The sequence below is a fragment of the Suillus bovinus genome, assembly GCF_016758785.1.
Source record: "Suillus bovinus strain UH-Sbo-P2 chromosome Unknown EDB93scaffold_126, whole genome shotgun sequence".
NCBI lineage: Eukaryota > Fungi > Basidiomycota > Agaricomycetes > Boletales > Suillaceae > Suillus > Suillus bovinus.
The window spans coordinates 1-14,901 of NW_024542182.1; the positions used below are offsets into that span (position 1 = coordinate 1).

General features: G+C 43.2%; 4 protein-coding genes across 4 annotated transcripts; 2 read left to right on the plus strand and 2 right to left on the minus strand.

The window, feature by feature from the left end:
* Positions 1–6,952: 6,952 nt before the first annotated feature.
* On the minus strand, positions 6,953–7,405 carry EDB93DRAFT_1256516 (uncharacterized protein; the record flags this gene model as incomplete). The annotated part of the gene is made up of 2 exons (XM_041453959.1): positions 6,953–7,173; positions 7,357–7,405. 2 exons carry the CDS (start codon positions 7,403–7,405, stop codon positions 6,953–6,955), a joined length of 270 nt encoding a protein of 89 aa, XP_041301474.1.
* Positions 7,406–7,784: 379 nt separating this feature from the next.
* Positions 7,785–8,207, plus strand: EDB93DRAFT_1095805 (uncharacterized protein; the record flags this gene model as incomplete). Its single annotated transcript, XM_041446735.1, has 2 exons — positions 7,785–7,958; positions 8,034–8,207. Coding segments are annotated over 2 exons (348 nt in total), but the record flags the coding sequence as incomplete, so codon positions are not given.
* Positions 8,208–8,243: 36 nt separating this feature from the next.
* Positions 8,244–8,782, plus strand: EDB93DRAFT_1095797 (uncharacterized protein; the record flags this gene model as incomplete). The annotated part of the gene is made up of 3 exons (XM_041446731.1): positions 8,244–8,405; positions 8,456–8,643; positions 8,695–8,782. The coding sequence occupies 3 exons, from the start codon at positions 8,244–8,246 to the stop codon at positions 8,780–8,782; spliced, it is 438 nt and encodes a 145-aa protein (XP_041301476.1).
* Positions 8,783–12,050: 3,268 nt separating this feature from the next.
* Positions 12,051–13,009, minus strand: EDB93DRAFT_1256517 (uncharacterized protein; the record flags this gene model as incomplete). The annotated part of the gene is made up of 2 exons (XM_041453960.1): positions 12,051–12,539; positions 12,614–13,009. The coding sequence occupies 2 exons, from the start codon at positions 13,007–13,009 to the stop codon at positions 12,051–12,053; spliced, it is 885 nt and encodes a 294-aa protein (XP_041301477.1).
* Positions 13,010–14,901: the final 1,892 nt, after the last annotated feature.

Sequence of the window (14,901 nt, forward strand, 5' to 3'; positions counted from 1 at the left end):
TTATTGTCATCTTCATCCAGTATGTCACCCTTCACCTTGCTACCCTTTATCTGCTTGTCATACCTCTTTCTGACCTCCATCTTCACCTCATCCGACTCATCTTCTAAGAGCTCCTTAGAGAACCTTTAGCCCAATGCCATGTGGTGACCAGAAGTAGTCACATTGCCCACTTCTTGTTCAGCCTTGACCAGTGGTTTGATCTGCTCATCATAGACCATGCCCATATAGATCTCTTCAATGGACTTTGCACATGTCTTTGGTCATAGGGCGGCATTGAAGACAGTCTGCTCCTTCTTCAAGCTGTGATTCTTTTTGGACGAACCCGCCCACCAATGGAACCAGGTTGCCAGTTGCTACAAGTATTCGGCTTTAGTTTACAATACTAAAAAAATACATAGTCAGTACTTACAACTTTACATTTCTCTTCAGCATCAACTTCTTGTTGTGTCTGCTTAACAGTGAGCGACATGTCACTGGGGATGTTAGGGAACAGAATATTATGCTCTGGCCATGTTTTGAACCAATATTTGTGTATACTAGGCCAGAAGCAGGAGTAGTTTTCCTGAATGTACTCTGGCATTTTTCTTGAAGCCATGCGTACTGCGCTTTGGTAGTCCACCAAGCTGCTGGCATTGTTATACGTAAATATGAAGGATTACAGGGAAATAGTACCTGAATCAAGTAAACATCCATCCTTATACTATTCACCAGTGAATACCAAGCAAATAAAAAAATAAAGTTATGACTTACCACATTGCCAGAATGATGATACCGGTGAAGGGTTCAACAATTCTGCTATGAGGCAGAACAATTTGTTGGGTGAATGCTGCCTAGCTGCTATTCAACCCAAGGGCTTCTGGACTAAGCTCAGTGCTCAAGAGAGGCAGAGAGAGAGAGAGAGAGAGTGTGTGTGTGTGTGTATGTGTGAGACAGAGAGAGAATATGAAAATGTCACTCCAGACAATGAGGACAAGACTGTGTATCAGGAGCTTTATAGTGAGCTATTAAGCCACTACAAAAACTAATAAGCTGCAAATCTGAGGAAGCTGCTGAATCCTAGAAAGGAGACCTACCAGAAATATAACTGAAAGTCTAGCTAATGGTGGAGGAATAGGGCGAAGATTTGGTGATTATGTAAGCAGTAAAAATGCGAACATAAGGAAAGGAAAGTGAAGGTAAGTGAAACTATGAAAAAGCTGTCAATGTAAGCCCATCTAAAAATGATTCCCTACACCGGCACTGATTTGTGTTTCAAAATGACTAGTAATCAGGTAATAAGAGATAACACCGCAAACTGAGTTGTAATGTACTACATACTGGGAGGTGCAGGAGGTGTTAGCTGTGCCTGCACTAAGAGTGATATTGACAAGTTCATATTGCCCCCAGTGGATCTTGAGATGAAGATGGTAGACCATCCATTGTTGCTGAGTGCACTGTTAGCCCATCGTTATCAACCACACAATCATGTAGACCAACCTATGAAGATGATTGGATGTGACTTGAATGAGTGTTCAAACAGAGCATCATGGCAGTGATAAGTATATAAGGTGAGATCAATAAACCAGAGCTCACCTAGATGTTGAGAAATTAACATTGAAACTTTGCAAGTCACAGTGTCCATGAAACTTGAAGAATGTTTGAATGAATGACAATCAATATTGTGCTGTGAAGAAGCGTCACAACAAGAACATCAATTTGTGACAGTCATATCAAAACTAGAGACTAACCTGAATGACAACAAGAAAGCAATAGTGCATTATATCCAGATTTTATTGTATAGTACTAATATTTCTACAATACAAGTGTGTGTGTTTCATGTGTAGTACTGGTAAAAATTAAATAGTTGAGTGCCATAAGACTCAACTTGCAATTTACTCAAGTCTAGCTCATAATTTGATCATTGTATGATGTAGAACCCCAACATACATGCTCTGAATTATTAGCTACTGATATATCATTGATTTTGAGCGAGACATGATTGGTGATCATTGGATATCAAGCAATTAGTAGCAAATCTCCCAAAGTCAACACAACTGTTACAAGAACATCTAGACGCTTGGGCCCCTACCATTTTTCTCCTAATCCTCCTCGTATCAGCCCTTGCATCATACCCTTACCCCAACCTTACCCTGGTCATCCTTGTCATCCTCGCATTCCCTTTCGCCCTCTACCTGTCGCTTCAGCAGAGCCAGTACATCTGGCCGGATCCTTTCGCTGACAAAGCATACCCATGCTCCGTTCCACCACCTGACTGATCCTGTGGACAGTCCCCTTGCCCTTACTGTCTGGACGGTAACCTATGATACGATGCACGACGCATCCCCTTTGCCCTTTTTTCCTTTCTTGATCTCTGACTCAGTGCGCAGTCGCACATGCAACTTATAGATAGCTCCGCAGTTGCACGATTGTGCCCCTGCGTGTTTCACTTCTTATTTCGACCTTTGACTCACTTTCTTATCCAGCACGTTCTGCCTCACCCGTGTCTCAACGCGAACGTGCTTTCCTTTTATGGTCATGCCCTTTACCGATTGCCTCACTTGGTAGTACGAATTATCACCCACTAATACGTCTCCTGCCCTCTATATAAACTCGCTACCATGTACTATATTCCCTAACTTGAATCTACTTGGTTCTTGACCTCCTACTCTCACCAGAGTGATCCTTTCTGCCTTGCCAGCAGTCTATATTCTATCTTCTTATCTGCTCTTCGCGGATAAGCCTATAGTCTCGATCTTTGCTCATCGACTTCGTCGACAAGCAAAGCCCCTGTTAACTAGTTGGACTTCCGTCCTTCTAATTAATGTCGATCTTACGATTAACCTTCGGGTGTCGTAAGCCTTGGCAGATACAGCTCATCATCTAGCACCCGCTTGACGTAAGCTACCCGATTCGGACATAGGCATCAAATCTTACTTGCCGAATCCTCGCCAAGTAAGACCCCTAACCTTGGCCTAGCCCAAGGACGTCCTCGACCGTTGACGAAACACGCTCTGTTTGAGCGTCGCCAACAGATACCATCCAAGTCATAACAACAACAGCTACTTTAACTTGTTCTAAACTTAGTTACTACTACAACATGGGTTGACCTTGGCTATATCACACATCACAAGATAAAATTGAGGCTGCTCATTCTTACCGCAAGCAATATTATGCAAAGTAAGCACTTGCTTTTCTGTTTTAACTACTGACATGTATCTGGAGATGCAGAAATAGTGCAATCATCAGCCAGAAGAACAAGCAAAAGTCTCACAAGCAACACAACCGTCCAACCAACAACAATGTTGATTTCCCAAGCCATAGCAGGTACAGCGTCCATATGAGATTATCACAAACACACCCATGGTGAGCTACATGTTACTGATAGCTACCCAAACTTTACATTAAACTATCATTAGGCAGGAAGACCTCACAAGTGCCAAAGCTGTGCTCACAGATATTCTTGGTGGATCCTCACAAAGACTTTTCGATGGGCTGGTGAAGGATTTTCATTAGTCGGGTGATGCAGGAACATGCACACATTCAATCAATGTATTACTAGGTGGTATGGAAGGCATTCAACAACGTCTCCAGCTACTTCATGGGATCATTTTGCAGGCTATTGGGACAGGAAAGGAGTTGCAGCAAGTCGATTTGATATCCCATAAGCATCTAGCCTTATCTTAGTGCTGGAGGACTTGCTTATGCATGTCATGGTTGACCCTCACAATATGCTAGAAGGTCATGCACACAGTGAGCTATTATACCAGACTACTTGTGATATCACTGCCTTGCAGTTATGATTATGATACAATGTTAGTGATGCATCAATCTTGTAATCTTCAATCCTGACACTAGTGATTGCAAGCACCGAAACTTAATATTACACAAGTACTGAAACCCAATATCAAACACTAGCCTCCATGGGCCTAAGATCCTTGAAATTCATTCTACTAGACCATCACGTTAGCCACTACCAATTTGATGCTTCAATGTTAATACTCATGTTCTAGGGTGAGTGATCCAATGTCTCAATGGAAATGCTGTCTTAATAACCAAGGGTCTTATATAAAGTCATGTAAATGTAATGACACCACAATTACACTTTGGATAAGACTTCTTGCCAGTCCTCGATTAACATGGTCTATGACTTTTCCTATTTCATGGTAGATAATGTGTGAGTTCTTGGGAGGCTTGCTAAACTAATCTTTTTTAAAATCAACCTAGCTGGAGCTTTACTTTTCTTTATTGAAACTCAAATCTCTTATCTAGGAATAAGCTTCTAGACATATAATTCGGTTTCTGAGACATATTTGCCTAGGAAATCTCCTTCTAGGCTCTGGACTGAGTTACTGGAACTAGTGAGACATGGTCTCAAATATACGAAATATGACCAAGATCGCTTGGTCTATGGGCACTGGAACTATGTGACAACGGTCTCAAATATACAATATATGTTCAAGATTGCTTGAACAAAGGGCACTGGAAAGATGACCAAGATCACTTGGTCTATGCAGACAACTGGTGAGACGTAGTCTCAACAATATAATAGCTGACTAAGATCACTCAGTCAAAGGGCACAAAGTAATGAGACAAAGGGGTCTCAAAAATAATATACAAGACCAAGAACACTTGGTCTAGAGCACTAGATAAGTTTCTAAGGTAAGAAACTTATAATCTCAAGGGAATTCTTTTCCCTGCACTTGTCTCACTTCAAAGGGACTAACTTTGCAAGTGAAATATCTGAGAGGCAGATAGCTACAAATGAGAGATCATATTTTTTTGGAGGGAGAATGGGCTCTCCTTATATACATTTTGTGTGGGAAAGTAACCTAGGTTCACAAACAATAAAAAATAAAGGAGACCAATCAAAATATTGGGTCAAATAAAAGATGGAGCTATGATATCATTGTGGAGCAGAACATTCTGGAATGTGGAGTAATGACATCATGATGACATCAAGAGTGACATCATTGTGGAGCAAAAGATTCCAGAACCTTCTATGAGTGAGTCATTGTGGAGCAGAATATTCTAGAATGAAATGACATCATAGATGATGTCATTGTGGAGTAGAATATTCTAGAGCTTGGTGACATAATTTCTTTCAACAGAATACCTGCAGGAGTATCTGGGGAGTCTTATGACATCATAATGATATCATACCCTGTGGGATACAATTTTATAGTGTCAGGTGAGTCAAAGCATCCTAATGAAAAAGTAAAGTAAAGAAACACTAGAGAAAAGTAGATAGCAAAAATAAGACAGTTGGCAGGAATTGAAACACAGTCAAAAAAATAATACAGTTAAACACAGTCTTTTTGGATAGGTTTTTTATAGGCTTTGTACTTTTCTCTATGGTTTTTTCAGCCAAAGTGAATAAGCCAAAGGCAAGGCTATACCTCAACCTTCATTTCTCTTCTCACATCAACTAGGTCTATATGTGATTCCCATCTCACATTAGACTTTTTCTGTCAAAATGTATTCAGATTGTAAAACTTGGGGAAAACTGGAAATATGGACCATGGTTTGAAACCAAGGTATGAGTTGACTAGTCTGAGGACTAAGCTAACAGACTTTGTCTTTTGAGGGTCACCTAGTATTCATGTCCATGCATGATTCCTACATCATGCAGGACAACGCTAGGTATCAAGCTAACCCAAAATTTCCTTACTGCCAGTCTATCTCTCCATGTGTGATCCACTTTGGCTTGACATTACTACAACACCCTACATGGTAGAGCCAGAGGAGTTTGTGATGGTGTATGAGGGCAGTGTTGAGTTTGACGAGGCCATGTATACTATGGCAGATGAATACTTTATTTTTTCATATCAAGGAATATTCTACAATGTGCCCACCAAGCATGATCTAGAACCCCCTTTCTACTGCATTCCTCATGGCTGCTACATCAGAGTTTTTCCATCATATCTCTGGTGAGATTTCACTCTCATTTACATTTTTATACTTAAACATCCACTTTAGGGATGATATAAAAACTGAACTCCAAGCCCCAGGCCATTATGCTCCTACCTACTTTACTATTGAGTCACTTTTTCTCAGGGAACAGAAAGTTCATTGTGCTATCTGATGTAGGCTCGCAGCCAGTAGATGACATATTGTAAGTTTGATGTTGTATCGTTAGTGGCAAAATTTGCTAACATCTTATTAGTTTTAAAGTTATGTGAGCGCTGCTCCGTCTACAATCTGTTATGACTTGGATAGTATCTGTTGGCGACACTCAATCAGAGCATGTGTTGTCAATGGTCGAGGACGTCTCTGGGCTAGCCCAAAGTTAGGAGTCTTGCTTGGCGAGGCTTCAGCAAGCAAGGTTTAACACCTATGTCCAAATCGGGTAGCTTATGTCAAGCGGAGCTTGACGATAAGCGTATCTGACAGGGCTTACAATACCCGAAGGTTAATCGTAAGATCTGCGTTAATAGAAGGACAGAAGTCCGACTAGTTAACAGAGGCTTTGCTCGTCGACAAAGTCAATGAGTAAAGATCGAGACTAAAGACTTATCCACGATGAGCAGATAAGAAAGTAGAATATAGACAGCTGGCTAGGCTGAAGGAATCACTCTTGTTAGGAGTAGAAGGTCAAGAATCAAGTAGATTCAAGTTAAGGAACTAGATACATGGTAGCGAGTTTATATAGAGGAGAAGAAGCATATTAGTGGATAATAACTCATACTACTGGAAAGGGAATTGGTCAAAGGGTGATACTAGAAGAGGAAGGTACATTTGAGGTGAGTCATAGGTGAACCGGAACGTGCAGATAGGAAATAAGTCAAAGAACAGAAACAGGAAGTGAAACGAGCAGGAGCACAATTGTGCAACTGCGGAGCTAAATATAAGTGCAAATGTGCGACTGCGCACCGAGTCATAGATCAAGAAAGGAAACAGGGTAAAGGGGATGCGGCATGCATCGTATCATAGGTTACTGTCTGGACGGTAAGGGTAAAGGGGACTGTCCATAGGATCAGTCAACAGAGCATGGATATCCTTCGTCAGAGAAAGGGTCCGGCCAGATGTACTGGCTCTGCTGGAGCAACAGGTAGAGGGCAAAGGGGAATGCGAGGATGACGAGGATAACAAGAGCAAGGTCGGAGTAAGGGTGTGATGCAAGGGCAGAGACGAGGAGGATAAGGAGAAAAATGGTAGGGGCCCAAGCTTCTAGATGTTCTTGTAACACAATCAGGACTGATTATGGGAGAATGTATTCAGTTAGAAGATGATCGGAGTAAGGAAGAGATATGAGATTTTTGGTGAGGCCCATGGCATGTAGCCAGTATCTCAGGTATTTCACTCTGGCTGAGAAAAAGAGCAATCAAAATCCCTAGATAGAGATTTAGTGTGCTGCACAAATGCAGCAATTTCAATTACCCAAGAAGAGTTTGGCTTCATTGACACTGTCTGACAAATCACATGACATGTTGGGCTTGGAGAGCTGTGTATGGGACTGGGTAATTTCAGTTTGCTTGACACCATGATCTAAAAATGTCTATGGGTCCTGGTCCATCTCATATAGGGCCACCATATCCAGTTCAGACTACCATATGTACACAGGCAATGTCCTCTACCTCGAAGAACTCACAAAAGCAGAAGAGGGAACCAAAGCTCAATTTCTATTGCACAGCACCACTAGTGCACTATTGCCAGCATACCCAGTACCAAATCAACAATGATGGCTCTGTCAGTTATATCATTAGTCATTTTAGGCTAACAAAGGAGAAAATGAACAGTGGGTGTATGTGCACTACAATATTTCACGTCATTTGACTTCTCCCCTCACAATATTTAATCAGGACCATCCTTTGTTGATGTGGCTGAATCACAGAGCATTATTCCTTCGAGAAATGATCTGTCTTGAAGAAAGAGTCAGCATGCAATCATGTGTAGAGTGTAATGGTCCCAATCCACAGTACAAGTGCCGGGACTGCTTGGGGTCAGAGCTTTATTGCTCAACTTGTATTTTGTCAGTCCATGTGCACCACCTGCTTCACTGATTGCAGGTATGTCTTTACATTTAATTGTGATAATCAACTTAATCTCAAATACAGAAATGGAATGATCAATACTTCGAGCCAATTTCTCTGAAAGCCCTAGGCCTTCGCATTCAGCTTGGTCATGTCACTGGCCAGCAATGTTTCAATCCTCGCCATGCTTTCAATGATGATTTTGTCATTATTGACACCTTTGGTATACACAAAGTGTCACTTGACTTCTGTGGTTGAACAACAACCAAAAGTCATATGCAACAACTACTTTGAATGTCATTAGTTCCTTCAACAACCTCAGATCCAAAAACTGCTGCAACATTCTGCATTCTGGAGCAGTATCACCTGCTCTCATTTGAGTCAAAAATGTCTGCATATGAATTTTATCATGCACTCAACCAGATGTCTGATAACACCGGTCTACTTCATGTTAAGGTAGGATTAAAATTTCAAGTACCCTCATCGTCAGTAAAGCTTCTTTATAGGATCAATATGAGTCATTTATGTGGATGATTTGTGAATGGCGTCACCTGAAGATCCTCAAATGCTCAGGGCAAGGTCATGATCCAAAGGGAGTAGATGTGACCACTCAAGGTGAATGCGCTGTATTGTGTCCAGCTTGTCCACATCCAGGGAAGAACCTTTCAGCTAATTGGAAAGATGCACTTCAATGGTTGGTTTAGATGAGCTTGAGTGGTATTATTGCTTATATAGATACTATCAGTTGGCTCTATGGATTGTTCCTTGCTATTGATGCAAATTTCCAGTTGAAACACAAGGTTGTCTCAAATGACAGTGTGGACCTGATGTAGAGACTTGCATCCCCACAGACACTTCTTCCATCTTCCTAACACACTCCAGCTCTAATCCAAAGGATATGTCTTGCACAGTAGTGCACTATGTTTTATTTTGCAGATTCCGTGCGCAGCCACTCACATCTCGCGCACACTGTGTGTCCACCTTCACATCGTCCACATAACTGTCCATCCCTCCTTCCCATGTCCTTAGATGTTCATTGGTGCATTTTCTCACTATATTCCCATTTTGACTAATTGTTTTCCATCGCTAATACTCGGCTTAGCACTACACATGCAGCTGAGACCCTATTACCTACTTTGCATACTATATTTAGATTATTTGGCTTGTCACATTGGACCTGCGCACCTAGCGGCACTTAGCTATTTTACATATACCATCCCTCTACTCTATATTCTGGGTCGATTTTCTGTCCACTTTCTCTGTGTCCTTAGATACTAGGGAATTTTACTTGTTGATTGCAGTGGCTATCTAAAGTCACATGCATAAGTTGTCTGCCTTTCGCTTTAGCATCAGCCAACCTTAGTTGGGGTGTTAACAGTCATCTCGCCTCGTCCCTCGTTCATCTATTTTGCTCATTTGCCTTTTGCCTTTGCTCGCGCACACTACCTTTGCGTTGCGCACCTTGCCCTTCACCTTTCGCACTCGTGCGTCCGCATACCACATCTTGCATCTTTCTCGCCTCGCGCTTCATGTGTCTATTAGTCTTATTACCCTATTAGTAGTTTGGTGTCCCTCTTTGTATCAGAGAGGTTTCCCTTTACCCAGTTAGCTGCCCTTGGGTCAACATTTTCACTTGCACCCAGGTCTAGCTGTGTTTGCTTAGTTGGCATCTAAGCAGGTTTGAACCAGCAAAGACTAAGGTCTATGATTTCGCCTGTATGAAGGGGCTTGTCAGAGGGCTTAACTGCCACCCTAATCGTCCTTGCTTGTGTTGAGTGTGATCAACTACTCAATTATAAGGCACCTAAAGTGGATTCTGGTTGTGATAACCTTGACCACCCTAGTCTGAGTTGCCAAGAGTGGGTTAAACCTAAGCACCACATGATGGGCATTCCCTTTAGGTATATGACCAGGCCCAGGGGCTCTCCCCCTGTTCCAGGATTTATTACATGTTGAGCACTCTGTGCGTGTTCAGTCATGTGCCAAGTCACATGACTGTGGGACCCCCAGTACCAATTGGACATGCACCCGTCTCCTAAGATAAGGGTGAATATTCATAGACTTAGCACCAACTTTAACCACAGTTCAGATTCCTCATCTTCACTGATGACCTGCACCAAACTGGTCCAGTGCATGACTGAGCGGTTGCTAGTGAATATTTTTCGGGAATTTTGCATGGAATGAATTTTGTGTTATTTGGCTCAAAGATGACTCAGCCAGATTCTCACACATCTGAAGTATCCATGAAAAATATTTCCTGCATATGTTTGTTTGCGGGAACTTCCAGGAAACTTTAAATACATGTTGTAGAGCCTCGCATCTCCACAGACACTTCCTTCCGAATTCTCCCACTTTCCCTACAAACTCCAGCTCTAATCCACAGGTTTCGCATGCAACCTTGCGGGTTTGTGCACTTCACACATCCTCACTCGCATTGTCTGTGCATTGGTCTGTCCATCCATCCCATGTCCTTAGATGTTCATTGGTGCGTTTTCCCATCATATTCCCTTTTCGATTAATTGGTTTCTATCGCTAATTCTCAGCTCTGCGCTTCACGCGTAACCGAGACCCTGTTACATACATCACATACTATTTTTATTCTGTTTGGCTCATTACATCAGACCTGCGTGCCTAGCGCCGCTTAGCTACTTTACTTATACTATCTCTTTACTCTATTTTCTGGGTCGATTTTCCGCCCACTTTCTGTGTGTCTCTAGATACTAAGAATTGTACTCGTTGTTTGCAAGTGACTATTTAAAGTCGCACACTTCAGTTCACGGTCTCCATCTTAGCATCAGCCAACCTTAGTTGGGGTGTTAACACTTGTCTCATCTCATCTTTCCCTTGCTTCTCTTGCTCGCTTGTCCCTCGCCTTTGCTCGCGCGCGCTACCTTCACGTCGCACACCTCGACCTTCACTTTTCACACTCACACGTCATTGCATGCATTCACCTTCCGTACATTGCATCGTTTCCGCTTCGCGCATTACTTAGCCCTAGTATTTCATTAGTTGTTTGGTGTCCCTCTTTTTTTACAAAGAGAGGTTTCCTTTACTCAGTTAGCTGCCCTTGGGATGACGATTTCACTCGCACCCGGGTCTATCTGTGTTTGCTTAGCTTAGCACCAACTTTCTCCACAGTCTAGATTCCTCATCTTCAACGTGTTACCCAGTTTTGCTATATGTCATATGCTACATCTCTAAACAACACCAAATACAAACAAGTTTCAACACATTATGTAAACCATGTTCTCTTACCACAGTCAGCTGATCTATGAGTAAGCCTGACAAATCATGTTCCCCTATGTACAATTCACACGAGTATTATGATCTATGACAAATAATGCAGTACATCTAGATACATGAGAAAATGAAAATTGAATATATCTAGGTACACGAGAATAAATTAGCACATAGATTTGTCTATATAAGGACCTCCCTTTTGGCCTGAAAAGCAATCAATCAGATTCCCCAGAATCACCTTAATAAAATTGCGAGTGAGGTTTGTATGTGATCAGCATCAGCAACAACAGCAAAGAGCTGTTCAACATAGTCAGGTACATTGATGAGACAGTAGGAGCCATTGAGCTCACTGTGCTAAACAACCTGCAAGGCCTATATTTGTTTTGAGAAGTCTTTTGTTTTTCTGAGTATTTGTATTTGTATGTGTGTGTTATGGACTCGGATGGAGTCTTCTGTAACTGCCTCAATAAAGAGGATCAAGAGTACAGCGTCAAGATGACCAAGGGTAGAACCTTGGCGAGATCGGATTCAAGAGGCACCCACAGGCCTATTCAGAGAATCAAGTGAATCGAGAACCGAGTAGATTCAAGTTAAGGAATACAAGTCAAGTAACTAGGGTTTATATACGTAAGAGAAGAGTGCACGGACCAAGGGAAGAGCATTCTAGTAAGTACAGGAAAGGAAATAGGGCAAAGGGGAAAAGATAGGGGTCCTCATGGAGTCCTCATGTACTACATGAGTTGCGCTAGAAGCAAGACGGCAATCAAGAAGTAAGACATGTGTCTAAGGTGAGGTGGAGATAAGGAAAATGAATAGCCTGCTGTAACATTACCCTCCTGTTAACATCTGAAGTCACTGACATCAGAAATCCTCGTTCCTATAGAGCTCCGGGTCAAGATCAGCGTCACGGGTGACCTGCGCCTCGAATTCATCAGCTTCGTTATCGCGAGTGTTCTCCCATTGTTTGAGTTGATAATGGAATGCATGAGTGCCTGGTTTGGCGTTAATAATTTTAGTACCCTTAAGATCAGGGCAGAATGCAGAGAGATGTTTTGGCACATGAGTCATGCATACGTGGCAATAATAACGGGGGCAGTTGATCTGCCGATGGCCTTCAAGGCTGCAGTACCGACAGGTGATGGTGGAGGTGTAGTTTCCACAGCGATCACGGAAGGTCTCTTTGGACTGGGTGTGGGTGTAAGGAGTGATGATGATATCCTCCTGATCTTCCTTCTCTTCCTTAATAGATTCAGGTCGAGGTCGGATAGGGCAGGAAAGTCTGACGCCAAAGGCGACTTCTCTTTTCTGCTTTCTTGCACGACGAGGGGCTCCACCAGTGCGAACAGCAAGCTGGGAGTGACAAGGATGGGGAAATGGGGGTGTCATCATTTGAAGAGGGAGATGAAGGGGAAGTAGGAACCGACCTGTTCGACAGGTTCCGGTGATGCGGTATAACAATAGGATTGTGAGCAGAGAGAGTCTCTGGCGCAAGGGAAGTCAGGGGAGAGGAGCGCGTCCTCAATTTTCTTTCTAATAAGGATTTTCATTGTAAGATGCTTGATTTTTATGGCTTGGGATATGATAAGATGTGACTGAGTAGCGTCAGGGTGCAGGGAGGCATAGGCAACAATGAGGTTCATGGAACGGAAAGTGGTAATCTGGGCGAGGGCATCCTCGTCATCAGCAAAGAAATGTTCAAAATGTAGAATACAAGAGGGGGAGAGAAGAGCAGCCTCGACAATGGCTTGCCTCCGAGCTGTGTCAAGCTTGATGTGGAATGATTCAAGAGAGGAGGAAGACGAGTTCTTGGAGGAAGGCATTGTTCATTCTAGTTCAGATGAGGATTCTGGAGAGTCCTAGGCAGTTTTTATAGGTTTTCAGGATTTCCTGGGTGTTCTGAAGTTCCTTTTCAGGAAGCCATGAGTTGTCGGAGTTTGGGTATCCTTTCCAGGACACAAGGAAGTGGTGTTTTCCTTTTGTGTTTCATTTATGGGCGAGAACAGCTTCTATTTCATATTCTTCCTGACTGTTGATGATGTCAGGAGGTGGTTCTGTGAAGTTTGGACCATGAACTTCTGTTTCGTGATAGGTCGATAGTTCAGAAGCGTGAGATACAGGGTGTGATTTCCACGTGTCAGGGAGTCGGATTCTGAAAGTGATGGGGGAAAGTGTGGATTCTACTGTGAAGGGTCCATATCACTTAGGAGCGAGCTTCTTCGAAGGTAGGTGAGTGATGAGATGTGCTGCGGAGAGCCATACTTTGTCTCTGGGTTTCCACAGGGCGAACTTCTTTCCTGATGTCTGATCAGCCATGCATTGCATTGCAAGATTGTGGCAAGCAAGAGCCTCTTCTCGGATCTTCTGAAGATGTTTGACACAATCTTCTGCTGCGGGAATTGAAGATTCAGGGAAGGCATAAGGGATTCCTCAGGGTTCATATCCCATCATGAGGAAGAAGGGAGAGGCATTGTGAGCATCATGTTTTCGGTGGTTGTGCACGAATTCTGCCATAGGAAGGTGCTTGACCCATTCAGTGGGCGTACAGCAGCAATAGATTCGGAGGTAGGTTTCAAGTTCTTGGTTCAGGTGTTCTGTTTGCCTGTCAGTCTGAGGATGGTAGGCAGTGGAAAGAGCGACTTCATAGTCGAGGAGTTTTCTGAGTTCTTTTGCGAATTTAGAGGCAAACTGGGGACCTCCATCAGAGATGATTTTGTCATATAGGCCAAATCGGAGGAAGACTTTCTTGAAGAAGAGTTGAGCGACTCCTTCTGCGGTGATCGTCTTCTTGCAGGGACAGAGAATTACCCCCTTTGTAAGCCCATGGTCTACCATGACCATGACTGGATCATATCTGGAGGATTCGGGAAGATCCGTGATAAGATCCATGGAGATCTGGGAAAAGGGGCGCATCGTGGAGGAAGGGATGGGGTTCAGGGGAGGGGAAGAAGGGTGTGTGTTGGATTTCATTTGCTGGCAAATAGCGCAGCCTTCGACATATTTTTGGATGAATGTGCCCATTCCGGGCCACTAGTAGTCACGCTTGACTAGTTCTTTAGTTTTGAATCATCTGGGGTGTCTGGCGGTTGGGTGATTGTGGTGGAGGTTCAGGATGCGGTGTCGGAGGAGAGGGGGAACATAGGCATGGTTCTTGTAGAACAAGGTGCCATCTTCAATTTTCCAGTCAGATAATGCTGACTTCATGGGAGGTGCATTGAGCCTGTCAAGGGCTTGCTGGGCCACAACTATGACTGGGTCGGAAAGAGATACAGATGCATCTTTCAAAGTCTTTGCGAGATCAATGTCGATGATTCTGTGGAAGAGGGAGTTCAGAAGCAAAGTAACGTCATTGTTATCAGATGCTTCTGCTATGTGATCAGGGCGGCGTGATAGTGTGTCAGGAGCTGCGAGTTTGCTTCTTGTGACATGATGCAATTTGAGATCGAATTCATTCAGTATCAGTTGCCAACGTGCTTGTCGGCGGGTGAGGTTCTGTGCAGATCGGAAGTACAATAGATTCTTGTGATCCGTGAATACGATGACAGGGTGTGGGTTCCCTTCAAGGTAGTGCCTCCATGCTTTCAAAGCTCAGATAATGGCAAGGAGTTCACGATCATAGATCTGATAGTTTCTTTCTGCAGGATTGAAAGATTGAGAGAGGTAGCCACATGGATGGTAGGCTCCATTCTCAACAGTCTGGAGAAGGACTGCTCTG